This window comes from Aricia agestis, chromosome 3 (assembly GCF_905147365.1).
Source record: "Aricia agestis chromosome 3, ilAriAges1.1, whole genome shotgun sequence".
Taxonomy (NCBI): Eukaryota; Metazoa; Arthropoda; class Insecta; order Lepidoptera; family Lycaenidae; genus Aricia; species Aricia agestis.
The window spans coordinates 4302755-4326787 of NC_056408.1; the positions used below are offsets into that span (position 1 = coordinate 4302755).

The following is a 24033-nucleotide window of genomic DNA, read 5'->3' on the forward strand; positions in this document are numbered from 1 at the left end:
TCTTAATAAGTCCTTATATAAAAACTATTGATTCATTTAGGGCTTACAATACTACTGAGTACAGACATTCACACATAGTAAGTCTATATTTTATTTTATTTTTTTGTCATAGCAAACGAATTTCGAATCGAAGTTACAGGCAAAAGCTGATCTAGAATCTATACATAATAATATTCTAAATGTGGAAGTGTGTGTGTCTGGCTGTCTGTTACCTCTTTACGCCTAAACCGCTGAACCGATTTTGCTGTTTATTATAGAAATACCTTGAGTCCCGGCCAAGCCTATATTATATAAAGTATCCTATGGTATACTTTTTATCCCGAAAAAATGTAATACGTTGCGCCAAAATAAACGAATTTTGGCGCAACGGAGTAGCAGGCGTCATCTAGTATCTTAGTATTCTAATTCCGCCGTAAGAAGTTAACTTTTACACGGACTTAAACAGGTTATTATTTAACCGTCTGTTATTGTTTACGAGCTGATGCAAATACAAAACCGGAATGATATTACTTTCGTTCAAAGAAACCGACGACGCGACACCGCGTTGGTATGCGATAGAAACTTGTAGTGGAACCAAAAATATCTTGTCTATGTGTTTATTCTGATAAAGATCTGAGGAGTGCGGTTTTCAGATGGTTTCTATGCAGCTTAAATGCTTTAATTGCGTCATAATGATAGTCAAACCAATGTCAAACGCGATTTAATTGGTTGTTAGTTGTTACTCCAAAATTCTGTCGTTTTCAGGAAGAAGATTGAAAAAGCAGATCTTGCAGAATACTAAAAATATCTTGAGACGAACCTTTGTAGAGGGGTGCATTAGTCTTTGATTATTATCTATAATGCATGTGATAAGCAGCTGGCAATGATGGTTGTGCAGCATGAGTCATGACCCAACGTTGAGATGAAACAAGATGAAATCCGAACATCCGATAAAAATCTTGCGTTTTTTTACATTATAACTTACCATTAATTAAGATTTTACAATTTAAAAAATTAGCATAAAACTAAACACTAATTTATTCCGTTCCGATTCACGTTGTTAAACCGTCTATTATAATATATCTATCTCTTTCCAAATGATTCCACTGCATTCGAATTCCGAATCGAACTCAGTAGAAACTTATCTCACAATGGGAGGTCACGGACGTGCGCCGAAAGGTAAGCCGGTAACGGATTTGCCTATTGCCTATCCCTGGGCTACTGAATATGCATCTCGTCTCGGAATGTAACGGTCGGGTTACTTCAATGCAACTCATAAGCCTAAGAGGTTCCCAGTTTCACCATGTTAATCATTGATTAAATATTATTAAACGCCTGAAAAGGAAGGACATTTTTAATGTTCCTAAAATAATATGATTATTGACTATTGAGTAAGCTGTCCACGGTGGTAGAAGCACTCTATTTGCCAAAACCAACCGGCTTATAGTTTTAAATACTGATTGCAGATTTAAACTGAAAAAAATATATAAGACTATTTTTTTTCAGTTTATTTTTTTTAAAGATTTTCATAAGTTTATTAACATAGGATAAAATATTGATTTTTCTTTGAATTCGTACTTACACTAATATATTCTGAGTTATAAATAATAACCCAGTTTTGTGTAAATCCGAATTATCTTAAGTTCTCTTAAAAGGCCAGCAATGCATCTGCAGCTCTTTTGAAGTTGCGAGTGTCCATGGGCGACGCTAATTGCTTTCCATTGGATGAATCGTTTGCTCGTTTGCCCACTTCTTTTAAAAAAAGTTCCTTTAATATTATATTAACATAACTGTTTAAAAAACCCTGAAAGCATTGATAATGATAATAACTACTTTATTTCGTATATTCAGGATCAATATTGAAACGAAATTAATTAAAAGATCGGTAAACTTATTAACACACTTTTCGCACACTATTAAAGTTATTGCTTGCATATGTCCCTACCACTTAGGTCCAAGCTATGATGGGTAAAACTAGCAAGCAGCTTGAAGACAGGTAGCCAGTACCACTAGCTAATTAGTTAGCTTATTACTCCCGAGCATCGTGATTAATCATATTACAATGGTTCTCACGGTGCTTTCACTGACCGGTAGATTTAAGATGGCTTTTGTGGAAACTTTGCCAGCTCTGAAGAATCGAGGGTAGAGAAGGTTTGGATCAGCTCTCAATTATCCAGAAATACTCTGCAGTGCCCCTTGCAATAATTCAATATAAAAAAAACTTGAGAGGTATCAAGGGACAAATGGAATGAAGTTATTGCTTATGTTCTTAAAACCTGTATACACTCAAAAAAATTATTAAAAAAACGCCATCTAGTTGACGCACAGGAATACTGAATACTATGAACGCCCTCTGCCCCTCTGCAGGTACTATTAAAAAAGTGTCGAAGTCAAATAGTGGTCAAATATCATTCTGTCTAGCTCCTTTTAGGCCGAACGCGTGATAACGAACTTCGTTCCAATAAGTAGATGACACCCACAACTCCGTTGAGTGAAAGTTATTTTATCGCGCGGGAACATATCCTTTTCCGGGCTCAAATTTTATGCATACCAAATTTTATCGAAATTAGTTTAACGGCTTATACGTGAAGAGCTAACAGACAGACAGACACACTTTCGCATTAATAATAATTCTTCTTCTAAGAACTTGACCGCAGAGTAAGCAAAGTTCTAAGTTGACATTATTCAAACACAAAAGTAACTGGACCCTATTCGAATAAGAAAACGAACAACAAAATTATTGTTTAACGACTAACTTAATCGTTTCATTCTTTTTCATCAAGGGCTTTTCACTTACAAGTACAAATTGAGTCACAAATCATCATACAATGTTTTAATGAGAATTTTTATAAACACACACACACACACACACACACACACACACACACACACACACACACACACACACACACACACACACACACACACACACACACACACACACACACACACATACACACACACACACACACACACACACACACACACACACATAAATAAACAGAGACATCGTTATCGATACGCCTACATTTTCCGTTTAGAAAATATTTTAATTTGCCAATTTTATGAGTAAGTAAGTACTTAAGAAATTAAAACCGGAGAGGATTTTTTTATTTGATGAATTAAAAATCGTCAATGCTTACAATAAATTATTTGATACTGTTTGTTTGCATTGAACAAGGGCTCGTCACGCCACCTTTTTCTAGGCTGGCCTCGGCGGCGGCGTCCATCTTCGGGTGCCCAGTGCCCACTCTGTTGAGACCCTTGCCCAGTGGTCGGGATGCATGCGGCTATCGTGACCCACCCACTCCCACTTCAGCTTGGCCGCCTTGACACCTATGTCCTTGATGCCCGTTTAGGAGCGCAGTACTCGTATGGGCTTTACTCCTAACATACTGCGCTCCATTGCTCTTTGGCATACCCCGAGTTGAGACCTTTGCGAATCGGTCAATGACCATGTTTGCGCACCGTAGGTTAGGACGGGCATAATGCACATGTCGACGAGTCTTCGCTTCTGGGAGATTGGTAAATCCCCCTTCATCAGCGTCTTCATGGACCGGTAGCTCTTCCAGGCGTTCTCGATCCTGCGATCGACTTCCTTGCCTTGTCTATTTTCAAAAGAAACTATCTGGCCCAAGTAGATATACTCGTCGACATATTGCATTACTGGCTGGTCTACCTCGACCCTGCGCTTCGTGCTATTGGTCATTATTTTAGTTTTGGACCTATTCATAACTAGTCCCACCTCGAGGCTTGCCGTGCTCAGGTCAAAACCTAACATCGAAAATATTCGAGATATAAGAATCGGGTTCCAAATGTACTATCAGAGAAGTTGATTCCTAGGCAGATGCGGAGCCTACGTAATTTGGTCACGTTGTATAAAAAAATCCGACTGATTACAGCTCATTGAATTAACATTTGACATAATCCGATCAATTGACGTAGGTCCGTCGACTGCCTAGACAATTTCTTCGATGTACATCCAATATACGTAATTTATACGTTTACTCTTGTAGGTCTTCTTTTAAATCATATTTTCTATAGCCCGTGGACAGAACTGGACAGGCAATATTTAATAACAGGTGTTAATCGTGCACTGGGCGTCGCCACGTAACGAATAGCGTTAGTTAACGCCATTAATTTTATCAGTACAGTCGTAGCAGTCATTTTAGAATTTTTTAGTTTTGAGAAGAACTTATTGATAATGACATAAGGGCCAGTATCAAATCTTCAAGATAATATATCACTAAACGCAAGATTATATACATATTGTAATACAATAGTAGAACATAATTAGTTACTAACTAGGTTTAATTCTTAATGATATCGTTGCATACATGTATTTATTTCCAATTTCCTTGCAACCTTGCTTGTCAATAATGAAAAGTAAAAGGTTTTCGTACGCATCAAGTTATTGCTTCTTCAAGAATTACGCATACATTAAAATATAATTTTAAAAAAATTATCGCACGACTAGGTATATCTTATATAATTATAAATATGTACTCATTGAGGATCTCAACAGAGTGGGCACCCGAAGATGGACGCCGCCGCCGTGGCCGGCCTAGAAAAAGATGCCAGCGGTGTCGCAGTAGAAAGACAGATGGATGGATGGAAAGACAGAGTCTTTGGGGGAAGCCTTTGCTCAGCAGTCATGGGATAGTTTAGGTTCATAATAATAATAATAATGTACTCATTAACACGCAGTTGGACGTATACAAATAAATGTTTAATACCACACAATTTGCTGTTCGTAGAACTCTACCTTGCTTGCTTGTCATTCCTTCTAATGCACACATATTAGTTTGTTTCAGGATTTTAAAGTCCTCTACTACTTATTATCTATGCTAGTTTAAGCAAAGAGAATCATCAAACTCGTTTACGCACGGCAACCATTCATTTTCCGGGATAAAAAGTATCCTATATCCTTTACCGGGACTCAAGGTATCTCAATGTCAAATTTCAGCGAAATCGGTTCAGTGGTTTGGGCTTAAAGAAGAAACAGACAGACAGATTAGACATTTATAATATTAAGTATGGAAGTATGGGTTTTTACGTCAACGCGTCGACACAATAAATATGATGAACGCTATCCCACTTTCCACCTAATGGCACGGTTGTAATGTCACGTCAACTGACACCTTTCAACGATTCGCCCCAAGGCGGTATCCAATTGAATAACGTACACGTAATTACTCGATTCAATATTGGACACGTAGCAACGTAACTGAGAAAAGTAATAGATTTCTTGATGGTTAATTGTTAAATATCTCATAGTATCCGAGATGGCATTAAACCGTCTTAAAATAACGTAATGTCTTTGGAATCTCTCTCCCTCTTCCGGTCGAACTATCCTAGTGAGCGGACGTGTGTTTTGCGCTACGACAAATATTTAAATTTTATTTTATTTCTAAATTCCTTGTGCATCGGAGCCCTGTGAACGTGGAGTCCTCGCCCCTTCAAGAGTAGGGCTTCGGACCGTTGGTGTGGCGCGACCGGCTGCTGCTGTAAGAAATTTTTTAAAGTTTTAATTGTTGAGGCGCCGGCGAGTCTCGAACCCGGAGTCCTTGCGTCGTGCGGCCGCTACCTTAACCGCTCGACCACGGCGAGGTGAGCCGCCGACGCTAATTTACCCTTCGCACTCGACACCCTGCAACGTCACGCCATTACTTAGAGTTTGCAATTCTTTTGCTTAACTATGCTCCGACGTACACCCCCAAGAGCTAACACTCCGACAAAGAGTGTTGAAGACAATTCTGAAATGCAAGGTAACGAAGATAACGTTAACAAAGTTTGTTTGAAAAGGAAAAGGGAAAATGAACTAACTTAGTTTATGAATGATGTTCGCTGTATGTTTCAACAGTTTGTTACGTCGCAAAACGAAAAATTTGAGGCGTTAGTAGCCCAACAAACCGAAAGACAGAAAAAATTTGATGAATCCTTATCTGAAATAAAACAACATTATAAAAACCTAAATAAGTTGGAGAAATCATTGACTGAAATAAAAAAGCTAAATGAAGAAATAAATACATCAATATCGTTATTGTCGGCAAAGTACGATGAAATTCTAAAAGATATAATAGACCTTAAAAAGGAGAGTAATGAACAGACACTCTACATCAAACAACTAGAAAATAAATTAGAAAACCTTGAGAAACTGTGTTGCGTAACTAAACTAGAAATAAGAAATGTACCAAAGCTAAAAAACGAAAGCAAGGAAGGCTTACTCGATACAGTGGTGAAAATCGTCAATGCTTTAAATATTCAGTTGCAGAGCTCTAGCATTAAAGATGTTTATCGCCCATTCTCAAAAAAACCTGAAGTTACAAAGCCGATAATAGTGGACTTTACAACAGTACTTATTATATCTTTATTAAACTAAAACAATAAAACTAAATTACAATAAAAACTAGCGTAAAAAGAGAAATAAAACTTAATAAAGAGAGTTTCATAAATACAGTCAAGAAACTACCAATACATGACAAACGTACTAAATGAAACACCTCCATCTTAGATAAAGACGTTCCTCAGAGTCCAATCTTTATCTCTGACTACTTAACTCCTAAAGCAAAGACACTACTCTTTCTTTCAAGAGATTTTGCCACCACCTACGGCTTCAAATTTTGTTGGACGGCACATGGAAAAATCTATCTTCGTAAAAAAGAAGGAAGCCCCCAGTTTCGGATTGAAGAAGAGGCTGACATCGCTAAGCTGAAAAATAAGATAAAAGAATGACTAAATTCAGCATACAGCGCAACTTATTCTTTGTTTTTAGTTTTAATTTGCATGTTTAGACTAGCACTGCCTAAAAATTCTTTTTTACATGATAACTTCGTCAATTATTTACTTTTAAAGATTTTTAATCGAGGTTTTTTATTTTATAGCATAGGATATCGACGTTTCCATTTTACATCTTTAATCTATGTATTATTTAATTTTATGTACGTGCATCCGTCTTACAATATTGTTTGTAATTACCAATACCGGGATATTAAATTATTAATGAACTCAATACTTAGAATGTCAGATGCATATTTATCGAAACTACTTTATTTTATATTAGTTTATTGTGTTTTCGAGTGGGGTCATTACTTGATATTGTTACATTTTATTAATGGCTAGTAACGAAATTTTAGAGGCTATTGATGAAATCTCTGTATCAGAATCAATAAAATGTGATGTTGAGGAATGCAGCAAATTGTTAGATAATTCAGCAAAATATCAGGAGTATAACCCGAAATTTCGATAATCTGTTGGTGATGCTGCATAGGTTGAAAACAAACTGTGATATTATTATTCTGACAGAATGCTGGTTATCCTGCAATCCGATTATTCCTACTTTAGATGATTATAACTTTATTATCTCGGAGAACACTTCCAGTCAAAATGATGGAATCGTAGTTTATTATAAAACTCAACTTAATATTGTTTGTGAGTTTCCGGCTTGTCAGGATTGCAACTGTATGTTTATTAAATATGGGAATGAAACCGCTTTTGTTGCTATATACAGATCTGCTTCGTATAAAAATATCGATAATTTTATTTCATCGCTAAATAATGTCTTGATTAGTCTCTCCTCATATAAAACCATAGCAATTATTGGGGATATAAATATAGATATAACTCACAGCACAAGGGATCTTCGTTCCCAGGACTATTTAAATCTGTGCAGTTTCCACGGCTTACTACCAGCTCACAATATTCCAACCAGAGATAATAAAACTTGCCTGGACCACATCATATTAAAAACACACCGACCGTCAAAAACTCTGGTCTTAAATTCTTCCATCACCGACCATCAGGCGGTATTACTTAGTCTAAAATTAAAAGAAAAACGAGCTTTTTACTTTTCTACTTCTCGAAAAATAAATCAAGAAGGGATAAAAGCGGACCTGTCATCTACAGATTGGAAACCTATTTACGAACAAAATGACGCTGATATTGCCATGCAATATCTTGTAACAAAAATCCAATCTGCTATCCACTCAAATTTCGTAGAGCTTACTCTCCCTAGACGTAAAAAAATAATTAAGCCGTGGATCACCTCAGGCCTAATGAAATGTATCAGACACCGTGATAGGCTCCATGATAGATTGAGACAAAATCCAAACAACAACATTCTTAAAATTACCTACACAAGATACAGAAACTTCTGCAATAATTTATTAAAAAAGATAAAGAGAGACTATGAAACAAACTTACTAGATAATGCTAAAAACAATAATAAGAAATTGTCGGATACCATAAAAAACTTAACCTACACAAGTAAATCTAAACAGCATGCATCTTACCTACTAAATTCTCGTGATCCTAAGGAATCAGTAAACAAAGTTAATGACTATTTTGTATCAATTGGGAAAAGGTTGGCTGGCAACACTACTAAATGTAAAGATAAAGATCATAATATCGATTATCGCATAAAAGATAGTTGTAGTACACCAATCAATTCTTTTGTTTTGCTTGAGACGGACATCAATGAAGTCGAGTCTCTAATTAGGAGCTTAAAAAACGCTTGCGCTGTTGGATGGGACTGTATTCCGAATGTTCTTCTTAAGTGTTCAATATACATACCCTCTCCCCATTACTTACACATATTTTCAATTTATGTTTTTGTCTCATGGTCAGTTTCCAAAGGTTCTGAAAAATCAGTAGTTCATCCAATATATAAAACAGGCGAGAGAGACCGTGTTACAAATTACAGACTCATTTCTATATTGCCATCGATGTCCAAGATACTAGAACGTATAATTAATACACGACTTATAAAATATCTAGAACATAATCATACTCTTTCACCAAATCAGTTTGGTTTTAGAGCTAATAAATCGACTACTGATGCGGTTCATGAAGTTGTAAACTTTATTATTAGTAATATGGATGTGGGTAGATTAACCTTAGGTACCTATATTTTTAGATCATGCAAAAGCATTTGACACGGTCTCTACAACGCTGCTTTTATATAAGTTGGAAGCAATAGGAGTTAGAGGTAAACAATTACAACTCTTCGAAGATTATCTCACGAATCGCTCACAAAGTGTGAAAATAGGAAATATACTAAGTGATGATTTGCCTGTGAGCTACGGCGTTCCTCAGGGAAGTATATTAGGTCCAACCTTATTTTTGATATACCTAAACGACCTTCCTTATCTTAGTTTATCGGGCGGTAGAATCATATCTAATGCGGATGATACAGTCCTTCTTTTTTCTGCTCAAAGCAATAATATATTATTCAAGCTTGCTCAACGAGGCCTCAACTTTGTCACCCATTGGTTGCAGAATAATTTCCTAACTCTTAATGCAAATAAAACACAATACATAAGTTTCTCTATGCGAAAGCAAAAAGAATTAGATACCACCTTTAATTTAACTGCCCATGCTTGTTGCAATGAGACAAAGTGTTTGTACTTTCCTCTTAACCAGGTATCATCTGTTAAGTATTTAGGTATCATCATCGACAATGCATTGTCTTTTAGCGCCCACATTGATATGGTCACGTCAAGAAATAGAAAATTAACCTATGTTTTTAAAAATCTTCGACATATAGCTGATAAAAGTCTAATGAAACATGTCTATCAAGCGCTAGGGCAGTCCATAATCGAATACTGCATCACAATCTGGGGAGGCACTTTTAAAACAAAGATGAGGCCTCTTGAAGTCGCTCAGAGATCGCTTTTAAAGGTGAGCAGCTTTCGTCCCTATTTGTATCCTACTTTCCGCCCGCCAGCTATTCATCATGCAGACAATCTTGAGACAACACACTAAACAACATTTTCATAAAGATCTATACGCTAAAAGACGAAACAAGGCTATAGCAGAACTCCCAAAACATAGACATGCTTTTGTCAATAAACATTATTGTTTTCTAGGCCCATTCCTGTATAATAAAATAAATAAAGAAATGAATATACACCCTTTAAGCAAATCAAAATGCAAACAAAAATTATTTGAATATCTACACCAACTCACGTATGAGGAGACGAAAAAACTGTTAATAACTATGAAATAACTCGTAAATTATTTAAATTAAATCCAAGTACCTACATAATTTCTTATTGTTAATTAATCTATATATATAAAAGAAAGTCGTGTTAGTTACACCACTTATAACTCAAGAACGGCAGAACAGATTTGGCTGAAAATTGGTAGGGAGGTAGCTTAGAGCCAGGAGACGGACATAGGATACTTTTTATCCCGTTCGACAGCGTTCCTGTGTGACTTGACATGAAACGTCAGTCACTATAAAACGTGGTATAACAAAAAAGAATCAGACTTGGAATAACAAAACGAAAATGACAGCTATGTAATTGACGTAAAATGACAGCTATGTAATGACGTATGGATGACAATTTGATATTTGTAAGAAATCAATATTAAAACTATTTCTATTAAATAAATAATTAACAAGTGGATTGAAGTGAAGTGAAGTTTAATTAATAATGCCGCGACCAAGACGATCATATATAAAAGAAAGTCGTGTTTGTTACAACACTTATAACTCGAGAACGGCTGGACCGATTACCATGGTTTTTGATTTGTTGGATTTGTTTCCGTCCCGAATAGCAGAATACATCTTAAAAACAATGAAAACTCGATATGTGTAATGATTAATGAATACTTTATCATTTCAATAGATGCTGATTTGTTTATTACATGTCAAACATTTGTTGTCCAATCCTGTCAAATAGTGTAACAACTATTTTTTTTTTGGAGTTGGCCTGGTTGCTGAGACCTTTAGCCCGGCCGCACATTGTCCGAAATTTCTGATACGAAACATTTGAACGTCGGCCGGACCGCCACACCGCACACTACGTCGGAAGCTGGCTGAACCGGCAAGACTAGACGATAAAGTACGAGACGTCATCTTGCAGGAGTCAAAGGGCGAAGAAGGTCATGACAAATTTACCGGCGAAAATTACCAGCAGAGTCACGGGAATTTTTATAATTTTGTAATTTAGAAGACAAGACTTATTTTATTACTTATTGATTATGTTTATTTTTATGAAGCATTTTTAAAATAGGTTTTGATGATTTTTGCGCACAAGTTGCCTCCCCCGGGAGTGTATTTATTTTTTGTAAAATGTCTACAAAGTTCAGGTACTGTTATATTTGTTTGTTTTAGACATTAATTTTCGAATTTTTTTATTAACCGAAAATAATACCTAAGATTGCCATTATTGGTTCCGCCACCAGAGCCATTGTGCTCCCTGCTTTATGGCGAAACACTAGAATCACGACATTTTCCTTCGGTTTTCCTTCCTGGCGCTATGACTCCAGAACGTACGAACCGACTTCCACGGTTTTGCATTCGTTGGAAAGGTCTCGGGCTCTGTGAGGTCTATAGAAAAATATCAGAAAAACCTTCAAGAGAAAAGCAGGAAAATAGGGAAAATAATTTTATGGCAAAACAACGTTTGCCGGGACAGCTAGTTATTTATAATTATTATTTTCCAATGGTTGTATTATTAATTTTATTTGTGATAATTTACAATATTTTATTTAAGTCCTTTATTTTGTAAAAGATGTTAAACTCATTTTTAAGTTGTAAACATATTTATTATTGTAGTAATATATTTTTAGAAAATTAATAATTATTAATGTGATTTAAATAGGGTAGCTTACAGTTCGTTTGTAATTATAGAGTCTTGGAAAACTGAAGAGCACTGTGGTCTGAAATACAGATTTATCTAGTTCGGACACAGAAGAATTACATTAAGACGTGTACATTATATAGACCACTGTGCTCTTCAGTTTTCCAAGACTCTATAATTAAATATAAAATTGACAAAATATAATTTTGATATATTATATCAAAATTATATTTTTTCAATTTTATACCTGTAAGTTATTTTATGAGCAATGTACTTTAATTAATTTTGATGATAAATAAATTATTATTATTATTATTATCTTCGCGTCGCGTTTCGGTCTGAATTAACCCTAGAATAACAGTACCTACTGAAGTAGTTTTGGCGTATGAGTACTTACTTTCTTTTGAAACAGTAACCAGCGCCAGATACTAGATGCTAGACTGGATAGAAACAACCAGCTACTGGGCACGGGGCATCTTTACATTAATACAGTGCTGTTCTATCGCTGGAATTCAGTGTAAACAAATTAGCAAATATGGGGTAAACCCCCAAATATTAACACTTTAACTGCCGCACTTAAAGATGAATATTATTAATCAGTAAACATTAATTAAATGAAGATTTCGGAATAAAGCCCGTACACCTGTCAAACTCTTCATTACATTGAAGATTAATCATTAAATGTCTATGAGTGCTTACATAAAAGTAAAGATTGTATTATCAGAGTATACGGAACTAAGGAGTACCTCGACTTCAAACAAATAAGCGAATAGCTATGTCCGCACTGTGCACTTTCATCTTCAATTTTCGTCATCAACTCAAGGAACGCAACGCCAATATTGTCATTTTTGAAGTTTTGGATACGGTCAGAGGGCATGCGTCGCGGGCATGCCTCACGTTCGCTGTTGACTGCGCCCTGCCCTTGACGAACAGAAAAAGGCACAGTGTGGACAAAGCTATTATACGCGAGTTCGGCGTGATTGTCACTTTCAACATGTTTCCAGTTTCCACTATGCTGAGTAACGCATTAGTACTGCGCGCGCCGGCCGATATGACATACTTGATAGTTGATACTACGTCAAACGTATAAATTTCGAGATCTCTTCTGAGTCGGCCTACTCGTTAGTTTTTACTCTGGTATTATTGACATTACTTGTTTTATCGGACAAAACTCTAAAGTGCCAACTGGACGAGTGCCAACGTTTGGGTGGTTTAACCTATTCTAGTGACCTCTGTCGAATACGACTAATGCCATCGTTTATCTTTTCAACAACGTTATTTACAAAGTTCATTTATCGCGCAGGAGCCATACATTTTTCGGGATAAAAAGTATCCCATGTTCTTTCCCAGGACATAAATTATATCTTTACCAAATTTCAGCAAAATCGGTTCAGCGGTTTGAGCGTGAAGAGGTAACAGACAGACAGACACACTTTCGCATATTTTATAATATTAGTTAGTATGGATAGCTAACATTTTGACGTATGCTAATCAAAATCCGTAGTCAATAACTTTACTCAAAAACCCATTTACCATACTTATATCTTAAAATTATGTTTCCTCTACCTGTGGTTGCCTGGAAGAAATTACTAATTAGTAATAAGGCCGCCATTGTGTGTTACCTGTGTTTTAAAAATGTCTTTTATTTTAAATTGTTATAATATGTATGCACATTAAAGAATATTTATCTAAACCCTTACAAACCGGGCATACGTCGGGAGGATTAGGTAGCGACCACGCTAGCCTACTGCGACTCGTGTTAATTCCGCGACGTTTTTACGCAGTCCGTTTGACGTGCGATATGCGCGCTATGTATGTCACCGGACGCGCGCCGCTCAAATGGAGCGGACATCTGTAAGACTGTGGGCACGTTGGCCGCGACTTTTGTGCGAAGAATATTTGCGGAAAATGCGTATTTTTCTTTAATTTACATATAAAGAAAAAGATTGTGTTTTTGACAACTTTTTAATATGACACAAAAATACTTTGTAAGAAATGTCCAAACTAATTTGAGAGATTGTATTTTCAAAATTGACTCTTAGAATATTTGAGAAATTAACTATAAATCATCTAAATTACAAAAAATATAATACATATTATCAAGTTCACATTTTGGTAACATCAACCAAGATAAAAGCAAAGTATTTTAGAATACATATTTTTCGTCAAATGAATGGCGACATCATGTTTTCTAACATTTATGGTTTACGCCTTAAATAAAGTTTTATATCAATTTTTATAATAAATTGTGTTTAACCGACACCATATTCATCTGAAAGAAATCTCTCAGCAAGTCGCGCGCTAATGTAGTCACGGTCTAAGTGAAAAAGCGTGCGTTTCTTACATTAGGAGTCGGTCAAGCAAGCCCCAAGGACGGCGCTTCTGGGTACGGGTTCTAGGTTACTTTTTGTACCACACGGAGCTTAATGGAATGGTTTTAACTAATTCGCGCTAATATTATAGAGGAGAGAGTTTGTTATTTATACTATTCATGAGGCATTGCTCTGGAGATTCCGTTGAAAGTCACTGAGAAGCAGAAAATGTCTCTCAAATCTTAAATAATATGTTTCAAAGTAGGTATTAAAATACCTATAAATCAGTGATAGTACCTAGTTAAAACTACTATCACTGATTCATGGACTTGATTTTAAACTTTTTCAAAGTTACACGATAGCCCTTATTTCACTATCTATTATCGCTTCCCTCCAAATATAAACCTTTCCCGGATTTTCAATATCTCAAGTTTTGGTCAGGCTAACAAAACTTAAAATTTACATTTATTTATATAGAAAACAATGTTATCGCGTTGCCCAAAATAGATTGTTATATAGAATATAATATGGTTCTACTTTTTTTAACGTCTTTATAATTTGACCGTCAAGTACATTATTCGGCGTTGCGCATAAAATTCTAACTTTGCCTACGATATGACCTGTGACATCACGTCATGGAGATCACGTAGATGCCGTCACGTACAGAGTGGACGGACTACCGTTGGTGCTGTGAGAACGTGATGCGGGAAGTCCTGCCACATAGGCCTGCTTGGCCACCATTATCAATTATTCCAATGTAAGGAACGCTTCCATCACAATAGACATAACTACCAGTAGTTCGACTGAAAAGAAACGGACAGGTTTCAATATCTGTCAAATTCGTCGGGTTTCACTAGGATTATGAACGGAATGTGCCTCGCGCTGGCTGATATAATATATTTTTAAATATTTAAAATAAAGATTTCAAAATTGGATTCTGATAATTTTGATCGCATGTGCCAAAACATAAACAAAAATACGACCAAAGAGGAACACGTCCAGCGAATATGTCATAGTTTTAAATTCGTAGGTAACAATTTAACAACCCTAGTGACGATTTTCGTCTTAATACGTCAAATTTAAAAATTTCAACATCAGTTCTAAGTCGGCATACTCTATCATTCTGTCTACTCTGCTTCCATGGTCCAGTGGTTTAGAGCATCTTGACTCTGAGGTCGTGGGTTTGGTCAGGAAAATGCAGGCTGATCATCTGATTGTCTGACTGTCTTTCGGATGGGCATCTGAATAGTTGGTCCTGCGCTTGATCTCTCGCCAGTCGCCAGTCGTGTCGGTCGTCCGTCCCACTAGGTTATGAGAGTAAAAGGAATAGAGAATGCTCTTGTGTACTCCGCGCGCACACTTGGGCACTACAAAATTACTCCTGAGTAGCTGGCCTGGTTTCAATGAAACCGGCCACCGTCACCGAAACCGGTGTGGGAGCTATTATAAACATTTTACACACTCATGTTATAGGCGGGTGTATGTCTGTTTGTTAGATACTTTTTAATTAAATCTTAAATTAATAACACTCATTTTTATGAGTTTACTTAGAGTATTGTACGTTGGATGGGATGTGAGATAGGCTTTATAGCGGAAAACTACTATCAGAGAAGTTGATTCATAAGCAGATGGCAGTTATTTTGGTCGCGAATTGTCAAACCCAGCCGACACGGCTTTATATTTTACGGGCCCCCAGACCTACATATATTGACAATATTTTATCGAACAACTTATCTGGCAATAAGATTAAAAGGCGGCCGCGTTCAATATTAACCCTAGACTTCAATATTGCATTTTAAGTGATATTACTAGACGGTCAATAATATTGCATATTAAGTGATTATTGCACATTAAATGATCATCCAGGAGCCCGCTAAGTTGTCATAATCCGACCAAATGACGCGGATCCGTCAACTGCCTATGAATCCATTTCTTCGATGGTACATTAAGGCGCAGCGCAGTCTGTCAGGATGTATTATAGTCTCTTGTCTACGCTGCGCCTTATTGTACATACATGGTACATACCCGCGCGATAAACTTAAAAATTCGCCGTAGCAAACTAGGCAACATCTACTTTGATTATATACTGAGCGAGCGAACTGAATTCAATCTTTGACTCGCTCGCTTCGCTCGTTAGCTATTAATTAATAAAAATCATAGTCACGATTACAACCGATATAATTTTCCTCAATATCGGAGCGTGAATTACATCAATATAACGAGTCATTAAATTAAATCAATATAAATAAAATTATAAAAAGTAGCGAATATAGTAAACATAACGGTGCGTGCAATAAAAAGTCTAAACATGTTCGGAATATCTGGCCTTATACAGGCTGGTCTGTTCCAGCGTTCTAGTTCTACTTTTGTTTTCTATGAAATGCAATTAGCTTGCAGATCTTGTGTGTGCCCGTTAATGTTGAAACAACAGTAAGAGAAATTAAAAAAAAGTTTAAAAATGTAAAAAAAACTTGAGAGGTATCAAGGGACACCTGAACGGAACGAATTTATTTCTTATGTTCAAAAAACCTGTAAGTACTAATAAAAAGTGTCGAGGTCTATGATTTAGATTTACGCCGAACGCGCGATAAGAAACTTCGTTCCAAAAATAGCTTGAAAATGGGGGAAAAAAGGGGAGTAAGCAAATGTGGGAGATGAAAAAGAACAGGTTACGCTGGCCGGCAGAAGTGAAAACGAAACAGCAGCGGCAGCGTGGTTGAATGAGAGGGAAATATACTTCCTCTCCTACGCCACAAAGATTTACTTTTGACGACCTCTGTGGCTCAGTTGGTGGGCTGTCGGTAGCTCAAGCCGGGGGTCGCGGGTTCGAATCCCGCCGACGGAACAAAAAGTTTTCTAAGTTCCTGGGTCATGGATGTGTATTAAATATGTGTAAGTTTATCATATAATGAAAATCTTAAATATGTGTATAGTATAAAAGTATTAAATATATTTCCGTTGTCTGGTACCCGTAACACAAGTCCTTCAGGAACTTACCACGGGGCCAGACTCACGTGGTGTGGAGCGTCCATATAGATTTTAGATATATAAATATTAGATATACTGCCCCTTCATTTTACAACTTTTTAATCAGGTCTAACGCCTGATGCAAGTTTAATATTTTTGCCCATTCTAAAAAGACCGCAGAACTTCAAAAAGGTTGTTACGATTTTTTTATGTAAATCCATAAAAAAGTAGAAAGAAGAAAAATGTAAGCAAAAGGATTCATTAGCAAAACACACATCAAAACTTTATAATATTATGTTATAAATCGTGTGTATACACACTACACACCGTTAAAGTATTAATAGTATAAGGTGATATAAAATGCTAGAGAGCAATAAAGTGTTAAAAACAGAAAACAATAATAATAATAATAGATAAAATATATTATAATTAAGAAACTTTCCCAAAACTTCACCATAAGGATAAAATCTACGATAGACTTTTATGGATTCTCGCACCAAAAATCCCTATCCCTAAAATTGAAGCACTATTTTAAGTTTCACAAATAGGGAAGTATGTCTGTTAATTATTTCTTAACATTGTCTCATTAAATATATTTTACTTTTTAAGTCTCCGTAAGTATATTTTACTATCGATTCATTCAAAATTCCCCACGAACAGGACTCACTCACATTTTAGGAACAATATTGAGTCGAATCTGTCTCCCAAACCTGCGCGACGGGTGCCGGATAACGGAAATGTATTCGCGTACCCCCGATAGGGTTGCCAGGTCACTAGACTGAAAACCCGGACAAAACTAGCCGGACATATTTTGTTTAAAAAGGCCGGACACCCCGCTATCGCCTCAACATTTCCACTCTGAGTATATCAATAGGTTCGGCACCGCGCGTACATAATATTAGCGGTTTTATTAGATGGAAAATCATCTATTACTAGTAGATTTTTTTAATAAAATTAGTAAAGATGCATAGCGCTACAAAACCGGTCTTTCTTAAATTTTGGCCGGACAGTCTATGTCTGGTTTTATCCGTAAGCCTGGCAACCCTATCCCCGAGACCACCAGACGAAAATAAGAACTGGGCCACGCCAGCAAGTTTTACAACATTATTACATGTAAACAATATACTGGATATATCTATATCTATATATATATATACTGGCCAGGGGGCCAGACTGGCGTGGTGTGAAGCGTCCATAAATATTATTATTATATATTATATTATATCTTTAGATAAAGTGTGATATTGTACCTACTTCGTTTCTGTTTATTACTCTATCCGTTCTTATCCTGGTTTTCATACATCGTTTTATACTTCATAGATATGATACGTTTGTTATCTTTGAATAGATATTCGAAAAGATAAGAAACGTCTAAACGTACAGCTCCATACACCAAAACGCAATTAAGAAATCAATGATACAAAAGGCATAAAAGTTACAACCGTGAAAAGTAACAGAGTTGTAAATTGTCGACATGTTTATTAGTGGTTCCAACTTAATAACTGGCTCCTTTATACGAGTACGTGTCGATATTCTTTGAAGTTCGTTTCGTGTCTTTGTTTGGACCGCACAATATGCGGTGAAAACTCTATAACGACTTCTCCCACAAACCGTATGGGTCGTGGGATTTTAACTGCTGATGATGACTTTAGCCTGAACTATAATTTAATAACAGTGGAGACATAGTAATTTCATTGACTGACTGATAGGATTTGATATGACGCATCGGTAAAGTCCATATTACACTAAACTTTTTCAGGCCCAGTTGTTAGGAAAGGCGTCGCTTCTTTCAAGCCGATGCTTGAAAGAAGCGAATCTATTACGTTTTTGTTTAGGCCAAATTAAGGTAAGGGTCCCTTAATACGGGCTGTAATACGCGCTTAAGTAACAAGCTTGTCAATAATGCCTTATGTACTATCAGAGAAGTTGATTACTAGGCAGATGGGAGACCTACATAGTTTGGTCGCGTTACGTCAAACCCAGCCGACTGATCAGAATTAACATTGAATTGCCATAAGCCGACCAAATGTCATAGGTCCGACAACTGCCTAGGAATCAATTTCCTCGATGGTACAACATCACAATTTTTTATCTCTATCTTTTTCCAATAGAAATTAACTAAGTGCCCCTGATCTTAATATAAAGAAATACTTACACTGAGCGAAGCCAGCACTAGCAGTATGAACGTACTCCGTGATATACTCGCAACAGCATCCGCCATACTGAACCTGCGAAGATAACAACCATTAAAACAACCAGTCATTACTATTAAGAGAGATGACGAATAGTTTCATAAGTGGCGCTGAAGTATGCAACGGTATCGTTTAAATGAGGAAAGTTACACATAGAAATGCTATACACAAAAGCCGCAACTTTTCGATCTCACTGGAAAGATAGAGGGGAGACGATTCTAAAAATATGACTTTAAAGGTGATCGCACATGCACAAGCACGCACGCGCCGAACGCGCCGCATTTTAGAATTCGTTGTATTGTAGTGTGTGTATCGCCTCCCTCCTATATAAGTTAGGATAAGTAGTTAATAAGTTCAATTATTAAACATCCTTCGGAGACAACTCTCTTTTAATCAGTCTCCCCCAAGCCAGTCATTGCAATATGAAATTATGTGCAACCTCGCACATACGTCCACACCGTACGCGCCAAATTTCGTGTACTATGCGGTGCGTTCTGTGCTGACAAATATGCGATTAGCCTAATGGACCAATTATAGTCATAGTGGAAACCATGACAGCCACTATGACTGCAAAGCTAACTAGCATCGATCATTCGACTGCATCTAAGCGGGCCCCTAGACGAGCAATTTTATTGCAAAAAATCACGTAATGCGTATTATTATTGACCGTCTAGAAAAGATATAGAACATAACACGCCTTTAATCTAATTGTCAAATAAACTGTTCAATAAAGTTGAAGTGTGATTCCACAATAGAATTGATCGTCTAGACTCTAGGGGCCGGCAAAGATCCATCATGGGATAGCCTAGCGAATACCACATTTTTCAAATTGAATGAAAATTTCTTAAATTCAAATAGGGACTTTTCTGCGCATAGCTCGATGTCCTCCACCCATAAGTACCAACCATAAAACTACATATTTTGTACGGGGTTCCGTACCCAAAGGGTGAAAACGGGTTACGGGACTCTATTACTGAGACTTTGATGTCTGCTCGTCTATCTGTCTGTTTGTCTCCAGGCTCTCAAGAACTACTATATTAAGACTTCTGAAATTTTCACATATTGTGTATTTCTGTTGCTGCTATAACAATCTATATACATAAAACTCAAAGGTGACTGACAGATTGACATAGTGTTCTATCAACGCACAGCCTAAACCACTGGACGGATCGGGCTGAAATTTGGCATGCAGGTAGATGTTATGACGTAGGCATCCGCTAAGAAAGGATTTTGATAAATTCCAACCCCGAGGGGTTCAAATAGGGGATGAAAGTTTGTATATAATAATACTTCTTAACGCGAGCGAAGCCGCAAGCAAAAGCTCGTAAATACTAAAATTAAATTAAACTTGGCCGAATTTAAATTATTTTCAACTTCATCATGTAGACAACTGTTATGTACACACGCAATAATGACCTCACTTAAATCTTATCTAAGCGTTCGAAAGCAGACGTTTGACCTTAACCGGTACCATATTCTACAAGAATGCGAAGAATCAACGCCATTTACATAAGTGAAAATATCTAAACGAGTTAGTGCTTTCTCGGCGAGCTAGTCGAGGCGTCACAAAAATACACGACTAATAACATACAATTTGCAAGGAAAACTGGGTTCTAGAAAAACTGACCATAGAAATACTAAAATGCCTATCAGTATATAAGAATATACTATCTATAGGTACGTGCTTAATGCGAAAGTGTGTCTGCCTGTCGGTTATATCTTCACGACCAAACCGCTTAGCCGATTGTGATGAAATCTATACTAATATTATAAATGCGAAAGTATCTCTGTCTGTCTGTCTGTCTGTCTCGCTTTCACGCCAAAATTACCGAACCGATTGTAATGAAATTTTGTATACAGATAGTCTAAAGCCTGAGAAAGGACATAGACTACTTTTTTACTGGAAAAAAGGGTTGTAAGGGGGTGAAAATACGAAAATTTGTTCAAATTAAGTTAGTTCCAAAAATACTAGATGGCGCCGTACGTCTCTTACATCGCGCTAACGCTTGCCCAACATCTTTCTATAAGAGGTGATATATACATTCGAAGTTCGACTCTTTTTCCATTGTTATTTCTTTTTATGTTATTTAATAAGACGTCAGTACTTTATATTATAACTAGCGACCCGCCCCGGCTTCGCACGGGTAAAAAATATATAGCCAATGTCACTCACTGAATAAATAAGTTTTTAATCTATACTAATATTATTATAAAGAGGTAAACTTTGTTTGTTTACTCATAGATCTACTACTACTACTCGACTAAGAGCTGACGACCAAATCAGTCATGTAGCTTCAGCTGTGTTAAACCTCCGTTAGCTACTTCCCTTAACAACCCTTTCTGATAATCTGCCTGCTGGCAGGCCGTGGGCGGTGGGTGTGGGAGTACTGGGGTGGGGAAAAAAAGAAAAAAAATGTAGGTTCAGCTGTATTAAAACTCTTATTACTACAACACTACACTACTAAAATTATTAGCATGAGTAAAATAAATGCATTTAAATATAGTCCAAAAAAAATCAAGATTTTTAAATAAAAAATGGTTGTTGTGCCTCACTTAACATAGATAGGTATAGTGTGTTGCAGACATTTTTTAGATATTTATAAGATCTACATTTACTTAGAACATTGTATGGTTCTATCTTTTATAGTTTAGGCAGCGTACGCAAAATAAGTAAATTTTCTGGTTGTTTACGAAAAACTGAAATATCTTACGGAACCCTATATTTTCCAAAATAAAAAGTAGCCTATGTTACTCGTAAATAATGTAGCTTTCGATTAGTGAAATAATTTTTAAAATCGGTCCAGTAGTTTTTGAGCCTATTCGTTACAATTAAACAAACAAACAAAGTTTACCTCTTTATAATATTAGTATAGATATACAGTGACGTAATCTTAAACCTATCAATGATAAATAGTTTATGGGAAAAGTTGTGTAACTGGGGGGCTAAATAAACTTTAAAATTTGGCATAAAATATAAAGTTTAATTTTAAAAAATAAAATATGTGCACACTGCACAGCTGTTTTGATTTAAGGGGTACCAGGGTTTTTTTTATAAAAGCTTTTGACACCAATTTTGTTGACATCGCGCGCTATAAACTGAAGTCCACGCGGACGAAGTCGCGGGCAACAGCTAGTTTGGTAATAAAATTGCGAATTTTGGCGCAACGAAGTTGCAGGGGTCATCTAGTATAAGTTTGTTACTATAAGTTTGCTAGATTAGCGAGATTTTAAATGTGTGTGTGTGGACTGTGGATGTTTTTTTTGTGAAATTACGTTACGACTTACGATAAATATTATTTTATTAAAATTATATTATGTTCTGTTTGGTAATAACTAAATGACTTAAAGGTATTAGCGTTCATTCTTAATGATAAGCCAGTTAAATTTTTGTGAAAGAAGTAGCAAATAGTATCAAAAATAGCCATAAACCTCGCAAAATCACTTTTAACTAGTTTATGATTAAGATCTACTTTTCTTGTTGAAGATTAACATTTCCACAAAGGCAACTAGCTCACGATAAACATCTTAAGTAGCTGTTTATAGATAACATTTTGCGTGAAATAACGGCGATATTTTTTCACTTTAAACTGCTATCTTTATCAATCTTTCCACAGGCTTTATTTTAATGTTTACTAAGAAGATAAAGTTTATATTTTAGTTTTAATATAAAAAATATATTAAAACAAAATTCAACACTATTAAAAGCTCGAAATAAATCAACAAGAACGCCGCTGCGTTCTTGTTTTAAAAACCGGCCAAGTGCGAGTTCGACTCGCCCACGAAGGGTTCCGCAGCAACAATAAAGTTTATTTCTATTAAATTAAAAAAGGTTTTCGATTTATTTTTATATTTCAATTGATTTACTGAAAGTTAAATTAAGTTAAATATACGTGGGAGAGCCATGCTTCGGCACGAATGGGCCGGCTCGACCGGAGAAATACCACGTTCTCACAGAAAACGGGCGTGAAACAGCGCTTGCGCTGTGTTTCGCCGAGTGAATGAGTTTACTGGAGGCCCAATCCCCTACCCTATTCCCTTTCCTACCCTCCCCTATTCCCTTCCCTTCCCATCCCTACCCTCCCCTATTACCCTATTCCCTCTTCAAAGGCCGGCAACGCACCTGCAGCTCTTCTGATGCTGCGAGTGTCCATAGGCGACGGAAGTTGCTTTCCATAAGGTGACCCGTTTGCTCGTTTGCCCCCTTATTTCATTAAAAAAAAAAAAAGGTTTTCTATTTATGACGTATAAAAAAAACTACTTGCTAGATCTCGTTCAAACCAATTTTCGTTGGTAGTTTTTATAGTAGTGTATATATCATATTTTTTTAGAATTATCATGCCCCTATTTTAGAAGTTAGAGAGGGGGGGGGACACATTTTACCACTTTGGAAGAGTCTCTTTCGCAAAATATTCTGGATAGAAAAAAATGATATTAGAAACCTCAATATGATTTTTGAAGACCTATCTTCCTACAACAAAAAAAAAATCATCTACATCCCATACGCATAGGTTAGATGAAAAAAAAATTTTTTTGTTTCAGTTGTACGTTGTACCCCTAAAGTTTTTGATAATTTTTCAATGTTTGTATAAAAAATCCTAATGCGGTTTACGGACTACATATACTTACCAAGTTTCAATAGTATAGCTCTTATAGTTTCGGAGAAAAGCTGCTGTGACATACGGACGGACAGACAGTCAGACAGACAGACATGACGAATCTATAAGGGTTCCGTTTTTGCCATTTGGCTACGGAACCCTAAAAAGAAATCTTGTTAAAACACAAGTTTTTTTTTGTTTAAATGAGAAAATGTAGATCTAGATTTTTTATCAAAAAAGAAGGTTTGTACGACTTAAAAATAATTCATACATAACACGTTTTATAAAGCAAAATATAAATCAAACGAATACAAACGACAAACTAATTTAAAATTATTTAATTTATGAAGATTGTCTTTTTTATTAGCACAATTAATATAATATTGCATATAATGAATAT

The 24033-nt window shown here is 36.2% G+C and overlaps 1 protein-coding gene across 1 annotated transcript in view; it reads right to left on the reverse strand.

Moving 5' to 3' along the window:
- LOC121740424 overlaps window positions 1-24033 on the reverse strand; it is a 92012-nt gene that overhangs the window by 35420 nt on the left and 32559 nt on the right. Inside the window, exon 3 of the mRNA XM_042133113.1 lies at window positions 19002-19074. Coding sequence (XP_041989047.1) covers window positions 19002-19074 — 73 coding nt within the window. The remainder of the gene's footprint in view (window positions 1-19001; window positions 19075-24033) is intronic.